Genomic DNA, 17,458 nt, shown 5'->3' on the forward strand with positions numbered 1-17,458 from the left:
CTGATATAGATGTATTAGCTTTCTGGCATCAGTCAATGTGCATCGAGTTCAAGCCTACTGGGGACAATGAGCCAGAACCTTGCCCCCCTCAAGAGAGACATGAGGAGAAATGGCCTGTGGAAACCCCCGTGTGGTTGGGAGCATTCTATGTCATTCTATATCATTCATCGACCAGGTCTGACACCCAGAAAGGTAGGCGCATCCCAAAACAAACCCCCCCCCCCTCTATTCTGGTGAAAATATTGCTACTGAAAGCCAAACGAGGGAACAGAACTCCCCAAACGAAAATTAGCAATGAGCATGACATGTTGCTGTGTCCACTGTTTGCACAACTCCCCCCTCCCCAAGAGGGGGAAGGGGGAGCCCCAGACCCTCTTGCCGGTGATCCAACCATCAGTTCTTAGGCTGGATGTCAAAAACACACGAAAAACACTGTCGACTGGAGGGAGGAAGGGTTGCTGGGGAGCCTGCAGGACTCACTCAGAAAATGGCGTTTCATTACAGTCAACGCTAATTTTCTGGGGGGAGCCCCTCTCAGCTCCCTATAGCTAACTACCCAAAGACAAGGAAAAACAGGAACTTACCCGGGCAGCGGTCAGTCCTCACTCCCCAACGCAAAGTCGAGACAACTGGCTACAACCGCCGACTCAATACAACGTAGACTGTACTAGGTCCAGGGACACCGACAAGATAGCAAGCAGCCAGGACCCTGTTCGGCCTTCAAAAACCCTGTGCCTGAATGTCAACCAAAGACATGTTGCCAAAGATAGCAGCCAAAGTAGCAAACTTACGAACGTCGTGGGCATGAGGATAGATCGCAGGCTGCCTAGACTTAATAACCCTGCAGACGACATGGGAGGCCCGGGAAGCAGGGAATGAGGGAAACCAGGTTAACCTAAAGCACATCTCCGGCCACCGAAGCCGTGGCACACAAAAATTGGTGGAGCTCGAGCCGCAACCGGACAACACATGATGCACCCCCAGCCAGACCAACCAAGCATCAACAACTCAAGGACCACTCTGGAAAGAGGCAGTCTCATTCTTCGCCAGAAAAGAAGGAGATGGCTGCAACCGAACAAACCTACCACCAGGACCAAAAGAGCAGAAATCCCTGTGCCGGAGGAGAGCATGAAGCTCCCTGACCCCCAGAGGCCAAGGCCAACAGGAACAAAGAGCCTCAGAATAACAGCCCTGAACCGAAGAGGCGACAACAAACCGAGAAGAAAAAAAAAAGAGAGCACTCGGTCCAAAGACCAGGATGGCTCAGACAGTGCATAAGCAGGCTGGAGATGAAACAACTCACGAGACTGAGTGGAGTGGAGCAGATGTAACATCAATACCGAACGCAAGCTGCAGTGGCTCCGACAGCACCACACGATATGAGGAAACAGTAATCGGCATAAGATGATCCTGAAACAACCATGAAAGGAAGGACAAAACAACCCTATCAGAGACTGAGGTACACCTATGCAGTGATAGTAAAAAAAATGGAAGGAACACCAGAAAACTTCATACTGCCACCGAGACGAAGTATACAGGTGGGAGACCAACAACAAAGCCACCTGTGCTCCATACAAGTGATGATAGACCCGAGTCAGAAACTCCAGTCACGAAGATTCGAGGAGAAGAATGAACCAGCCTCGTACTGGCCTGGACCGATCTGCTGAAAGAGATGGAGCCGCGGGAAGATCTTCGGGTTTGAACACGAGCAAGCAGCGCCTGAAACCAAGGCTGGGTCGGCCACCAAGGAGTCAGAAGGACAACTCTCCCCTGGTAAGTCTCCAAGCAAGCCAGGACCTGGAGCAACAGCTGAACCGGGAAAATGAGGTACAGGTAACCCCACCTCACCCAGTCCTGCCTGAAGGCGGGCGACAACCCCGACGACTTAGTCAGGGAAGGGCGCTACGTATACCAGGAGACACCTCAACCACGCTGACGTGAAGAAATCCACTTCCAGAGGCCCCCAACGTCCGGCAGAGCCAATTGAACGAGTTGGCATTGACTGTCCATTTCATGGCAAGGAGAATGAACCAGGACAGGCCGTCCACTAGGACATTGGACACCCCCCCCGAACGTGAACCGCCAAGAGAGCCAAACCCCGAGAACTCAGCAGACGAGTCTCCCAAAGTGACCAGCCCCAAAAAACCAAGGACCGCAACAAACCCACACAGTTCAGGCAGTGAACTACCAGGGGAACAGTCCGAATGGAGCCGGATTGTTGATCTTCGAGGACCCGAATCTTCCGAAGTGACATCCACACAGCCGCGAACTCCTGCACTGTGCTGTGAGCCCGACAGGAGGATGGGCTCCACCGTCCCTGGCTGGCCTGGTGAGCACTAGTCACAAAGCCCCAGCCCAGAGATGACTCATCCATGAACACATCGAGTGAGGGCTCAGATAGGCGCCAAGGCACTAAACCCTGAAAAAACACAGAGGAAGCCGGCAATGCAGGAACTGATGCAAAGACCCCAGAGGCCGAACCCAGCGGTCGCAAGAGAGGCGGAAGGGATGTCTCTGAAGGAACCAGAACAGCCGATGAAGCCACACCTGACCCGGTGGGTAGACCATCACTTTGGTACAGCCAAAGTTCAGGCTCCCACACAACCCCTTGAGCAACCGCCACCTGACCCAGGAGCCCCTCTAAAACAGGGGAAGGCAGAAACGCAGCTGACACAGAGCCTCCAGAGGAAAATACAAGGAAGCGGTTTGAGCATCCTCACAAGACCCAGCCAAGACCAAACCCGAGAGGGAATCAGATGGGACGTCTGCCAGTTCACCAGGAACCGAACCCGGCAAGCTGGGAAAGAACCAAATCCCTGGCGAGCAGACAGGTGGACCAGCTGGTTTGGGTGAGAGCTGGGAGCCCACACCAGCCAGTCGTGGAGGGAGGCGAGAATCCAAACACCTAAAAGACACAGACAGGATATCACGACCTGGGTAAGGTGCGTGAAAATACGAGGCGCCAGATTCAAGCCGAAAGGAAGGCATTACGGGCCTACCATGATGGGAACAACCCTGAGCCCTGGCACGACCCCCCCGGGAAGGCCCCCATGAGCCTCCTAGAGAACCAACAAATCCGACATAGGATGGCAACTAGACGAAGCTACCTGCAGATACTGCACAGCTGCAGCCTCTGCAAACAGCAATGGACAAAAGGGCGTAGACAACCTAAGAGCCAGGGCCCAAGTGGATTTCAAAGAAAAAGCAAGCACCTCCTACCGACACGTGAGACGGGAAGCAAAAAACAGTGAAACCAAATCTCTCAGGATTGGCACAAACAGCTTCAACAACGCAAACAATGCACGCACTGCCGAAGGCAACACACCAGACCCAGTGGCATCTCCAAGTGCCTCCACGTCCTCCTCAAGTCAGTCTGAGGACGATTCGAGCAGGATAAAGAAAAGCATGCACAAATCTTCCGTGACCAATACAGCTGAAAGGGAAGGAATCTGCACATGAAGCCACATCGCACCAACATCCTGTGGAAGGGCAGTGGCGAACAAGCATGCATCGAGATGCTCAAAATTGCCCAAGGAAAACCTGCAACACCGCATGAGCTTCCCCACCAATTAAGCATGCAGGACCAACAGAACGCATTCCATGCCTCCAATGAGAAGACAAGGCTGCCTGCCAACCAGGAAGACTCCGTAACCTCATAACGAACCCAGTAAGGACAAGATCTATACACCAAGGAATTTGGATCCATTACAATGGCATAAACCGGGTCACGCAGGAGGTAAGCCACAATGATCTCCCGCATCACATGGGGCAGGCCGAAAACCTCCGGTAAGACAGAACCGAAGAACCCACGGGATCAAGGAACCGAACCCAGGGAGGGGTAGACGCAAATCCAATCCGTACAAGGAGTGAGAATAAGAGAACCCCATTCCTTGTAACACCAAGCCCCACTTCGAGGGGTACAAAAACCCAAGTCCAACGGAATAGGGGTCCTGCATCCCTACTAGTGTTGAAAAATACCCCCTACCCAGAGACAAACCGGGGAACACAGAAACCTCAGCTGACTCCCGGAATCACCGAACAGCAAGAGACACATTGGAGGTAGATCCGAGGCGACTTGTGGAAGGTGGCCTCAAGCCCTAAGGACAGTATTTACAGGGCACCTAGGGAAGGAAACCCTAGGTGCATGCAACCCGAGTACTGAAGAAATTACTCCTGGCTTGCACATCGACTGTAGAGGCAGCACCACATCACAAGGCACCAAACTGAAACAATCGCTGGAGCCAAAGACACACGACCTTGCCAATGTTACATCAGCCAAGAACTGAAGGGTGGGTAGCTGGCTGGAAGGTCTGTTGCTCCCCCTAGACAGCAGTGCGGCAACGTGGTAACATCATGCTAGTCTGTCTGTTTTCATTTGGGGAGTTCCATTCACTCGTTCGGCTCTTTGTAGCAATGTTTTCACCAGAATAGGTGTTTGTTTTGGGGTGCTAACCTTTCTGGGTGACTGACCCGATCGATGGCAGACATAGAATGCTTCCAACCACATGAGGGTTTCTATAGGCCATTGCTCCTCGTGCCTCTCTCAGGGTGCCAGGTTCTGGCTCGTGGTCCCCGGTAGGCCTAGAACTCCATGCACATTGACTGATGCCAGAAATCTAATACATCATTACCAGCCTGGATAGCTCCTGGAAGCCGACGGGGCTCCCCCCTAGAAAAAAGGTTATATAGTACTGTACAACACCTAGTTTTATACATGGGCCAAAATATTGGAGGGTACCTTGTCCAACCACTTAGACTGAATGGTAAAGTGAAGGTCTCGCTTCTTACAGGTAGGCGTTCAATCCCTGAAAGTCCAAATGGTTGGGTACCATTCCTTCCCTTTGTCCTATCTTAAATCCTTATCCTGATGTCTTCTAAGTGCAATATAGTTGTAATAGCTTAGTGCTTTCTCTGTATAATTACGTTGTCTTATCCTTCTGGACATTTACCAGCCAGATTTTCATTGTTAATCAGCTGTCAAAGAAAATGAATATTTTTTTTTTATCAATCCAAATCAAACAGGGAAAAACCGTAACATAGTAATGAATAATAAATTTATTCTCTGAAATTTTCCTCTAAAATGAGACCCATATGCAAGGAATCACTGACAACAAAAAACAATGATGGTTGTGCTATGTAGCGTAATAGAGGCCTCTGACCTGTGAGTGTAGTGAAGAGGCGCAGCACGAGGCATGCGAGTGCCTGGAGGCTGGGAGGGAGTGTGCTGGGGAATATGGCTGGGAGTACACCTGTGACAGCGGTGAGGAAGCGTAGTGCAGAGATTCACCACCTCCACTCAACGCGCAAACCTGAAAGGTCCATTATGATGTAATGTGTCCATGATGCTTCCTTCTTGCTTGGGATTTAAGTGAATCGGCTTTTATACTGAGTAAGGTCAAGAATTAAAGGTCCTGCAATGTGCATCAGACTATTGCATTCAGTAACACAGAGAACTGTCATGAAGTAGTGAAATTAAAGATTAACTAGTGCACTAAAAATTCTGGTACACAGAAACTGTTCTCTTATTAATTTATCTCACTGATGACAACTACCTTTTACAAACTTGAGACTGAACAAAAACAATTAGAGACCACAAATTTATCACTTATAAATTTAACCATTTTACTAGTATTCCAGAAGAGATGTGCAATTAAAATAGTCAATATACAAAACCATCGTTAAATAATATTTAGCACTGGACCTTAATAATGTTAAAGGGTTTATAAATGAGTTGAAAAAAAAACAAAGTAAAAAAATGAGTGTTAAAGAAAAAATATAAATTGCCTTCAAGAAGAACATTTGCAAATGAATGTTAAGATTAGTGATTTTAAGAAATACATATCCTAAAAGAAAAATACAAATACAGTACAGTGTTGATTTGAATTCTTTTACATTTATTTATTTATTTATTTATTTATTTATTTATTTATTTATTTATTATACAACACAAGTGCTTGTAACTCATTTTGTGTGTATGTACTTTTCACTAAATAAAATTATCTTATCTAAGTGAGAGGAAGGAGCAAGGAGGAGTAGCAGAGAGAGGGAGGAGCAGGGGCAGAGGGAGGAGAAGGGAGAGAGGTAGGAGCAGGGAGAGAGGTGGGAGCAGGGAGAGAGATAGGAGCTCCACCAACCCGCCCAGAGTCCTGTGCTTGGTGCCAGTACACACAGTCGGGCAACTCGCGAGATTAAGCACACAAGGTGGACAATGACCCGAGAAGGAACGTGTATTATGTATGTCAGGGTGAGGGAGGGTGGACCTCGGGGGACGAGCCGCTGGTCAAGCAATGGAGTTAAGGAGGGAGGGAGGCAGGTAGCAGAGAAGAGAAAGAAGAGACGGTGATATCACAGATGGGAGGGAGAAAAAGATAAGGAGTGAGGGATCAGATATGGGATATAGGAAAAATAAAGGAAGGGGGGAGGAGAGAGGAGGAAGAAAGAGAGGACGAAAGGAAAGATTTTGAGACGGAAGAGAATAAGGAAGACCGGGACGAAGAGGGGAGGGAGGTATGGTGACGGGGTTGAACAGATGGTGGTGGGAGAGGGGTGGATAAAGGCTCGTGGATTCCCGTCTTAAGAGTGATGGCCTGCATATTGTGAGGCGTAATATATGGCTGCGAACAATGGGCAGATAACGTGTCTTTTGTTGGGATGTTTTTATTGGCAGAACTAACGAGTTGATGTCTCAGCAGCCACGCTGACCACCTGCCTCAGCTGAGACCACACCCGCCGCCCGGCCACCCGCCCTCAGCTGAGATCACACCCGCCGCCCGGCCACCCACCCTCAGCTGAGATCACACCCGCCGCCCGGCCACCCACCCTCAGCTGAGATCACACCCGCCGCCCGGCCACCCACCCTCAGCTGAGATCACACCCGCCGCCCGGCCACCCACCCTCAGCTGAGATCACACCCGCCGCCCGGCCACCCACTCTCGGCTGAGATCACACACGACGCCCGGGTCGCCTATTCCGCAATATTTTGAGTTGTACAACTAACCTTGAGATTCTTCATGGAAACTCTGGCACCAGCGTTCGCCCTTTTTGGGGGGGTTTAGGGGAATCTGGGGGGTGAATGGGGGCTGGGGAGATCCGGAAGGGTGTCTGGGGGTGAACGGGGTCTGGAGGGGTACTTGGGGGCAAATGGGGTCTGGACATCTAGGAAGATAGGTAGTAGGGTCTTGGGGAAGTAGGGCCTGGGTTGGTAGGTCTGGAGTAGGAAAGGCATACTGGGTCTGAAGATTAGAGTCAGAGGCATAGGGGGGGTTGAGAGGTAGCATGAGGTCGAGAGTCAGATAGAGGTTGAGAGGTTGGGGGGGGGGGAGAAGGATAGAGGGGGGTGGGGGAAGAGGGGAGGATGGAGCACGAATAGTGAGAATGGGAGAAACGTTGAATTAGTCAGGGGGAACTCAGGGGTAGGTGTGGGCATTGGGGCAGAAGGGGGGAAGAGGGAAATGAAGGAAGAGGTGGGAAGGGGGAGTCCCTCCGTCCCCCATGGGGGTCCATGTGACCCCTTCGCAAGGGGAGGGGGTCACATGGAAGGAAAGTGACTGAGGAAGGGTAAGGGCATGGGCGGGTTTTGGGGGATGAGGGCTGGGCAGGTTTTGGGGGATGAGGGCTGGGCAGGTTTTGGGGGATGAGGGCTGGGCAGGTTTTGGGGGATGAGGGCTAGGAGAGTTTTGGGAGTTGAGGGGATGAGGGGGTCCTTGGAATGTGGAATGAAGCAGATGGATTTTAATGCAATGGGGTTAGAGGAGGTGTTGGAGAGATAAGTAGGGGCAGGGGATGAGGGGGGCTGATTTGGGGGGGGGGGGGTGACCTGGGAAGCAGGTGTGGGCTGGTTAGCACGGGGTGGGGCACGGGGTGGGTTAGCACTGGGGTGGGCAGTCAGCAAGGCGGACAGCCCGCCTGCTTTCATACCTCTCACTATTTCCCACTTCTATACTTCCCTTCACCTATGCCTCTCCTTCCTCTTTACTCCTCCCCCCCCCCCAAAAAAAAGGGGTGGGTAACTACACCCGAGTGGGAAGAGTTGTGTTGTAGAGGTCTGCTTGCCCTGTGGGATATCTGTTCATCTTTTGTCATGTATCTGTCAATATACATGTTATAATAGTTTTCACTACCTCTGAGTAAAGTTTGTGTCGCAGTATGTAATCCACTGCCTCTTCGTTAGTGAACTGTACCAGGACAGCAGGACAGGTCGTTTCTTGATACAGTTGTAAGCCTCAATGCGGCGGTGGATTTCCACCTCATTTCCTGCCATCTCGACTCTAATATCTCTCAAGATCCCCTGTAACTCAAAATCTTCAATCTCCATCCTTTCCTGCCTCGATGATGCCTTGGCTTCAAGTAATCCATGGATTATGATTGACCTTCTCAGTGAAGGGTCATGCTGGTCGCCCTCCCCCCTGGCTAACCCCCACCCTCCCACACTCTATTCCATCCCCACTACTTCCCCTGTCCTTGCCATGCTTCCCTTATTCTTGCCAAATTCAGTTGCAAGCCTAGTTATTTCACTTTCCCATGCTACCCTGCTCTTTATTTCTTCTTGAATATAGTCCATAAACTCTTGTTTTTGTCTCTGAACTTCGTCCTGTATCTTATTAAAGATTTCACTTTTAATCCCATGGATTAGATCCTCTATCCAAACATCCCTCTTCTCTACAAATTTCACAATCTCTCACCTGTCTCGACACCTATCCTCTACTTCAATCATAATACTGCTGGACCTAGACGCCCTTCCTGACCTAGTCATTGCTGTAACCAACCTTACCCACAGGGGTTCCAAGTACCTTACCGACCTGCTAACACAATATAGGCGAGTGAGTCTTCAAGTGTCTCCCCACGTGGTGTAGGAAGGGTTGCTGCCGGGATGAGATCACGTCGGTCCAGATTGAAGCTGTGAGGTCTCACATTCAGTGTGAGGTCTGCTGCACTCTTCGTACTGCTACAATGCATTCAACACCTATTTTCACGCTATTTCTACCGTTTTTCTTCACTACTTTATGGTTTTTAGTCAAAATCCAAGTTTTTCATTCACTCATATACACTTTTTCAATTCAAAGTATCCTGATCACCCCTCCTACTTCACTAGTGACCCAGGAGCTCCCGACCCAACGTCCATCCACACGACGGACACAACAACGTACGTGTGTGTGTGTGTGTGTGTGTGTGTGTGTGTGTGTGTGTGTGTGTGTGTGTGTGTGTGTGTGTGTGTGTGTGTGTGTGTGTGTGTGTGTACTCACCTAATTGTACTCACCTAATTGTGCTTGCGGGGGTTGAGCTCTGGCTCTTTGGTCCCGCCTCTCAACCGTCAATCAACTGGTGTACAGATTCCTGAGCCTATTGGGCTCTATCATATCTACATTTGAAACTGTGTATGGAGTCAGCCTCCACCACATCACTTCCTAATGCATTCCATTTACTAACTACTCTGACACTGAAAAAGTTCTTTCTAACGTCTCTGTGGCTCATTTGGGTACTCAGCTTCCACCTGTGTCCCCTTGTTCGCGTCCCACCAGTGTTGAATAGTTCATCCTTGTTTACCCGGTCGATTCCCCTGAGGATTTTGTAGGTTGTGATCATGTCCCCCCTTACTCTTCTGTCTTCCAGTGTCGTAAGGTGCATTTCCCGCAGCCTTTCCTCATAACTCATGCCTCTTAGTTCTGGGACTAGTCTAGTAGCATACCTTTGGACTTTTTCCAGCTTCGTCTTGTGCTTGACAAGGTACGGGCTCCATGCTGGGGCCGCATACTCCAGGATTGGTCTTACATATGTGGTGTACAAGATTCTGAATGATTCCTTACACAGGTTCCTGAACGCCGTTCTGATGTTAGCCAGCCTCGCATATGCCGCAGACGTTATTCTCTTTATGTGGGCTTCAGGAGACAGGTTTGGTGTGATATCAACCCCTAGATCTTTCTCTCTGTCTGTTTCATTAAGTACTTCATCTCCTATTCTGTATCCTGTGCCTGGCCTCCTGTTTCCACTGCCTAGTTTCATTACTTTGCATTTACTCGGGTTGAACTTCAACAGCCATTTGTTGGACCATTCACTCAGTCTATCCAGGTCATCTTGTAGCCTCCTACTATCATCCTCTGTTTCAATCCTCCTCATAATTTTTGCATCGTCGGCAAACATTGAGAGGAACGAATCTATACCCTCTGGGAGATCATTTACATATACCAGAAACAGTATAGGTCCAAGGACTGACCCCTGCGGGACTCCACTTGTGACGTCTCGCCAATCTGAGACCTCACCCCTCACACAGACTCGTTGTCTCCTGTTGCTTAGGTACTCCTCTATACACCGGAGTAGCTTCCCTCTCACTCCAGCCTGCATCTCCAACTTCCGCACTAGCCTCTTGTGTGACACTGTATCAAAGGCTTTCTGACAATCCAAAAATATGCAGTCTGCCCACCCTTCTCTTTCTTATTTTTGTTGCCTGGTCGTAGAATTCAAGTAACCCTGTGAGGCAGGACCTGCCATCCCTGAACCCATGTTGATGCTGTGTTACAAAGTTCCTTCGCTCCAGATGCTCCACTAGTTTTTTTCGCACAATCTTCTCCATCAGCTTGCATGGTATGCAGGTTAGGGACACTGGCCTGTAGTTCAGTGCCTCCTGTCTATCCCCTTTCTTGTATATCGGGACTACGTTAGCTGCTTTCCAAATATCTGGCAGTTCCCCTGTTGCCAGTGATTTGTTATACACTATGGAGAGTGGTAGGCTCAGTTCTCTTGCTCCTTCCTTTAGAACCCAAGGGGAGATTCCATCTGGGCCTATAGCCTTCGTCACGTCCAACTCTAGTAAACACTTCCTTACTTCCCCACTGGTAATCTCAAACTCTTCCAGTGGTTCCTGGTTAGCTATTCCCTCACTTACCTCTGGAATTTCTCCTTGCTCTAAGGTGAAGACCTCCTGGAATTTCTTATTCAATTCCTCACACACTTCCTTGTCATTTGTAGTGAATCCTTCCGCCCCTATCCTTAATCTCATAACCTGTTCCTTTACTGTTGTTTTTCTCCTAATGTGGCTATGCAACAATTTAGGCTGAGTCTTTGCCTTGCTTGCGATGTCATTTTCGTATTGTCTTTCTGCCTCTCTTCTCATCCTGACATATTCATTCCTGGCATCTTTCTCTGCTCTCCAGTGTCCTGTTATTCCTATAGTTTCTCCATGCCCTTTTACTTTGCTGCTTAGCTAGCCTACATCTTTGATTAAACCATGGGTTTCTCATCTTCATTTCTCTGTTTTCCTTTTGGACTGGGACAAACTTGTTTGCTGCGTCCTTGCACTTCTGCGTGATGTAATCCATCATATCTTGGGCCGTCTTTCCCCTGAGCTCTGTTTCCCATGCTATATCTGTTAGGAATTTTCTTATCCCCTCATAGTTTCCCTTTCGGTATGCTAACCTTTTGGTTTCGGTATCCCTCCTCGAGTTCAATAACCCTTCTTCAATCAAGTACTCAAACACCAGTACACTGTGGTCGCTCATTCCTACTGGGTCCTCAAAACCGATTTCTCTTATGTCGGAGTCGTTCAGAGTGAAGACTAGGTCGAGTCTCGCTGGTTCGTCATTGCCTCTCATCCTTGTGGGTTCTCCGACATGCTGGGTTAAAAAGTTGCTTGTCACCACCTCCAATAGTTTGGCTCTCCACGTATCCTCGCCTCCATGCGGTTCCTTGTTCTCCCAGTCAATCTTTCCGTGATTGAAGTCGCCCATGATGAGCAGGTGGGATCTATTTCTACAGGCAGCAGAGGCTGCCCTCTCAATTATAGTGTTAACTGCCTTGTTGTTGTTTTCATACTCTTGACTGGGTCTCCTGTCATTTGGTGGAGGGTTGTATATTACTGCTACTACTATTCTTGGTCCTCCCATTGTTATGGTGCCTGCTATGTAGTCTCTGAACTCCTCACAGCCCGGGATGGCCATCTCCTTAAAACTCCATTCCCTTCTCATGAGTAGGGCCACTCCGCCTCCTCCCCTACCTTCCCTCTCTTTCCTTATTACTGTATACTCCTGGGGAAACACGGCATTCGTTATGATTCCATTGAGTTTTGTTTCAGTGAGTCCGATTACATCTGGGTTAACGTCTTGTGCTCTTTCCCTTAGTTCACTTGTCTTGCTTGTGATCCCATCTATGTTCGAGTACATCACCCTGAAACTGACTCTCTTCTGCTTCTTTTCTGGGGGGGACCTTTGGGATATGGGGTGAGTGGGAGCTGGGGGGACCTGGCACGGGGGGATTGGTGGAGGAGGGAGGGCTTGGGGTGGTGGGGGAGAGGGGGAGGGTACAGGGGGTGGAAAAGAGGGGGAGGGTACAGGGGGTGGAAAAGAGGGGGAGGGTACAGGGGGTGGATAAGAGGGGGAGGGTACAGGGGGTGGATAAGATAGGGGGAGGGTACAGGGGGTGGGTAAGAGAGGGAGGGTTGGGGAAGCATGGGGGGAGGAGAGGCTGTGGGGGATAGGGGAGATGGGGGGGCTTTGGGGGGGCTTTGTTTGTGTGTGTGTGTGTGTGTGTGTGTGTGTGTGTGTGTGTGTGTGTGTGTGTGTGTGTGTGTGTGTGTGTGTGTGTGTGTTCAAGATGTGCTTGTAGGGTCGTGATAAGCTCCTAGCCTTCCTTTCCGAATGTTCTTAGATTAACTCAATTACTTATTTATCGCGCTTTTATCAAATTTATATATAAAACTTTGAATATTATTAGGTTAGACGACTTCTGCGTATAACTTGTTCCACTTATTGGCAGTTCTGACACTGAAAAAGTTCTTTCTGACGTCCCTGTGACTCATTTGCGTTTCGAGTTTCCATCTATGACCCCCTCGTTCCGGTGTTCCTAGCTTTGAACAATGCTGCTTTGTCTACCTTATCAATATCCCTTAGAATCTTATGTTATCCTATCACCTCCTACCTCTCATTTCCTCCAGTTTAGTAAGGTCCAGTTCTCTCAGTCTTTCCGCGTAGCTTAAGCCCTCAACTCGGGAAGAAGTCTTATTGCACATGTTCTACTCTCCACGTTCTACTAGTTTTTCTCACAAGCTTCTCCATCACCTTGCATGGCATGCAAGTTATGAACACTGGCCTGTAGCTCAGTGCCTCCTGTCTGTCTTCCCTTGTATATCGAGACTATTGATTCAACGTCGATAACAGCCGAGAAATCGGATTTTAAAACACTATTGACAATCAAACCCACATTTCAGACTTTATAGGACTCGTTGGTTATCGCAGTAAGAACTAGTCCTGCTTAAAGATGGCATGGGTGTCGACTCCAACCACCCTATAACACACTGCACACAATAACAGTTCACCATCGAAAGTTATGAAAGGTTAACCGCAACCATCTGACCTCGAACCTCGAAATGATGCTCGCGCTCTCTCTCTCTTAGATATGGACCATCGGACTGTGGCTGTTGGTTGTACATATATTCCGTTTCGAACACAAGGTGAATAAAACCCTTTTTCGAGAAATGTTTGAATGTAATCCAACCCATCCTCAGTCTGTGCTCATCCAACTGCAGCCGACCCCAAATAAGCGCCAGTTCATTTTTACGTATTGTCTAAAAAACGATATTTTCTTGAATATAAATTTATACAAATGTTTTTATAATTTGGTGTTGTTGGAAGCCAGGAAGAGCGCGAAGCACTGTTCAGGATGTTCCAACATAAAGAATTGTGATTGTGTGTGAAGTGTTATGCTGATCATATGTTTTTAGTTATATCTAATGGTTTTAAGGACGTCAGAAATACGTATTTATGTCAAAAGTTACAGGATTACTTTTGTGGCACCATTTAAAAACGTTCACAAGCGTTCTGTGCTTGCTGGGGATGGACCAACGAGCATTTGGTCTCTGTTTATGAGGACGGGCTGCCTGCCGTCCTTATGAACGACATTGGTTAATTATTATCCTCTGAAAAACACATTTCTCAACTAATTAATCGTTCTTGATAATAAACTAATAGAATAATAATAACAAAAACAGTTCTGATTAGCTAACAACCTGAGACCTCTTTGAATAACATTTAAATTGGTGTTTTCAGATGACCCAACGAACTCTACACTGCAATGTTTAACTCGAATACCATTCTTAAAAACTCTGGCTAAACATGCAGAAATGACAAGAGTATAAGAACAGCCCCACATCTGCCCTCAACGGCTGGCTCTCTATTATTATTATTATTATTATATACCCCGTCTGTCTGTGTCTATGTCTGTGTCGGTCTATGTCTGTGTCGGTCTATGTCTGTGTCGGTCTATGTCTGTGTCGGTCTATGTCTGTGTCGGTCTATGTCTGTGTCGGTCTATGTCTGTGTCGGTCTATGTCTGTGTCGGTCTATGTCTGTGTCGGTCTATGTCTGTGTCGGTCTATGTCTGTGTCGGTCTATGTCTGTGTCGGTCTATGTCTGTGTCGGTCTATGTCTGTGTCGGTCTATGTCTGTGTCGGTCTATGTCTGTGTCGGTCTATGTCTGTGTCGGTCTATGTCTGTGTCGGTCTATGTCTGTGTCGGTCTATGTCTGTGTCGGTCTATGTCTGTGTCGGTCTATGTCTGTGTCGGTCTATGTCTGTGTCGGTCTATGTCTGTCCATTACAACTCGAGGCTAAGTTCTGGCTAACTCCAAGTGGCAAATCTTTTTAGTAGTAGTGCGAATGTCTGGATAATTTTTGTCCTTCAACTTGGAAAGTATCTGGAAAATGTGCGAGCTGGTGGAGACGAACTTCTGGAGAGTTTGTCCTGCTCAGTGGGTGGTGAATTCACGTTTAACTTCTCACGACGGACGGGTGAATGTGCCCATCTAATATGGTACGTGTACACCCTGGTACGTGTCTACCCCTGGTACGCATCTACCCTTGTATGCATCTACCCTGGTATGCATCTACCCTGGTGAATGTCTACCCTGGTATTTCTCGGACTGGTAGGCATCTATCCGACATTCTTAACCGTCAATATATAACAAAATTGCATGAAAACTTTCACAAAAACAACCCGAATAGAGAGAAACGGCCGGTTCTAAATCAGAGATTTATGGTACACAAATAGAAAAATCAAAACAAATGTGGTGGGGAGGCCTTGCCTGGCGTGGTGGGGAAGGAAGGGGGGGCCGTGCCTGGCGTAGTGGGGAGGAGCGTGCCTGGCGTGGTGGGGAGGAGCGTGCCTGGCGTGGTGGGGACGGGGGGGGGGGGGCGTGCCTGGCGTGGTGGGGGGGGGGGGGCGTGCCTGGCGTGGTGGGGAAGGGGGGGCCGTGCCTGGCGTAGTGGGGAGGAGCGTGCCTGGCGTGGTGGGGAGGAGCGTGCCTGGCGTGGTGGGGGGCGTGCCTGGCGTGGTTGGGGGGGGCGTGGTTGGGGGGGGGGCGTGCCTGGCGTGGTTGGGGGGGGCGTGGTTGGGGGGGGGGCGTGCCTGGCGTGGTTGGGGGGGCGTGGTTGGGGGGGGCGTGGTTGGGGGGGGGGGCGTGCCTGGCGTGGTTGGGGGGGGGGGGCGTGCCTGGCGTGGTGGGAGGGGAAAGGGGGGGGGGCGTGCCTGGCGTGGTGGGGAAGGAAGGGGGGGCCGTGCCTGGCGTGGTGGGGAAGGAAGGGGGGGCCGTGCCTGGCGCGGTATATACAGGTGGCGGAAGTGACCCTCGGGACAAGATAGTGTCAAACAATCCCCCGTTGAACGCTTCAACACACACACAAGATACATAAATTAGATACAAAACTGCTGAACTTTCCTCGTCCTGAACCCCATCCTCCTGCAGAGAATGACTGTGTACCTGAGTAATCCTGTTCCTATGCTGAAGGAAGAGGTGACTGTAACTGGGCCTGTAGGTGCGAGGAGAGACTACTACAGTATTACTACACCAGTATAGCACTGCTGGGCCTGTATAGGGAGCACAGTGGGTGACAGTGGTGCTAGAGGATATACAAGTTATGCTTCAGGAAGATAGCATATGTGCACTAGAAAAACGAGAGAAGCGGTAGTATAGGGAAGAGTGGTGAGTACACTAGATCATTACCTTGGCTTTCTTCTTTTTCTGTCGGTGTGTGAGCGTGTTAGAGGTTAGGAGCAAAGGTCAGCTAATATTCACACCAAGTTTTAATGACAAGTTATAGATATAACATTTAACATGACTGTAGCACCTTGCATTGTTCCAACACAGTGATCGTTTTAGAACTGCGTCTTATATCGCAATTAGAAATGTGTAAATCACAGATCCTAACACAACAAAACTGTAGAGTTCTACACGCTGCAGAGAACTTGTGATTAACCATATGAGCCATGATCTACAGTAACAGAGGCGAGAGCGAGCAGTGTGGCAGACAGGTCTTACCTCGTAGGTGAGGATGGGAACCTTCTTGAAGGAGGCGATGGTGGCGTAGGAGTTGCTCCTGAGGGAGGTGCCGCCGCGGCCGCTGCCTCCCGTGGTGGCGGCGCTGGTGTCGCCGACATAGCCAGGACCGCTGTAGTACCTGCAGGTGAGCGACGCCCTGCCAGAGATAACGAGGTGCGGTGCAGGAACGAAAGCACAAACTTTGTATGTTACTCTAGTCCCGTCTTCTACACTCAGGAATTCATAGGCTCTATTATTAAATATTTAAACTCTTTAAATTGCCTTATTGTAGCCTATAATAAACGACCTATTTTACAAACACATGTATATGATATAGGAAGGAACCTCCATCAAAATAATATCTTCAGTCTATGCGACAGCTCGATAAACAGCCTCACACCTATAGCCATGTTTAGTCCTAAAATCTATCCTGTATGACGGTGAAATGAACTCAAAAATGTTTTAAATACATTTATCACGCTGAATTACACCACCTAAGACACAGCCATAATGTTCCGTTCACCACCACTCGTCACCCATAGCACTCGTCACACCACAGCCACCAGAATCACACCACAGCCACCAGAATCACACCACAACGACCAGAATCACACCACAGCCACCAAAATCACACCACAGCCACCAGAATCACACCACAGCCACCAGAATCACACCACAGCCACCAGAATCACACCACAGCCACCAGAATCACACCACAGCCACCAGAATCACACCACAGCCACCAGAATCACACCACAGCCACCAGAATCACACCACAGCCACCAGAATCACACCACAGCCACCAGAATCACACCACAGCCACCAGAATCACACCACAGCCACCAGAATCACACCACAACGACCAGAATCACACCACAACGACCAGAATCACACCACAACGACCAGAATCACACCACAGCCACCAGAATCACACCACAGCCACCAGAATCACACCACAGCCACCAGAATCACACCACAGCCACCAGAATCACACCACAGCCACCAGAATCACACCACAACCGCCAGAATAATACCACAACCGCCAGAATCACACCACAACCACCAGAATCACACCACAGCCACCAGAATCACACCACAGCCACCAGAATCACACCACAGCCACCAGAATCACACCACAGCCACCAGAATCACACCACAG

General features: G+C 49.3%; 1 protein-coding gene across 7 annotated transcripts in view; it reads right to left on the reverse strand.

The window, feature by feature from the left end:
• LOC123745078 (tyrosine-protein kinase Dnt) overlaps window positions 1-17,458 on the reverse strand; it is a 316,401-nt gene that overhangs the window by 35,718 nt on the left and 263,225 nt on the right. For 6 of the 7 annotated variants that reach the window (XM_069306249.1, XM_069306248.1, XM_045725384.2 and 3 more), the window contains 2 exons: window positions 16,300-16,456; window positions 5,160-5,309 (listed from right to left, as the gene is read on the reverse strand). In XM_069306249.1, the coding sequence (XP_069162350.1) occupies window positions 5,160-5,309; window positions 16,300-16,456 (307 nt within the window). The remainder of the gene's footprint in view (window positions 1-5,159; window positions 5,310-16,299; window positions 16,457-17,458) is intronic. The other variant, XM_069306250.1, reaches the window with a different exon arrangement.

The sequence above is a fragment of the Procambarus clarkii genome, chromosome 57 (genome assembly GCF_040958095.1).
Source record: "Procambarus clarkii isolate CNS0578487 chromosome 57, FALCON_Pclarkii_2.0, whole genome shotgun sequence".
NCBI classification, from domain to species: domain Eukaryota; kingdom Metazoa; phylum Arthropoda; class Malacostraca; order Decapoda; family Cambaridae; genus Procambarus; species Procambarus clarkii.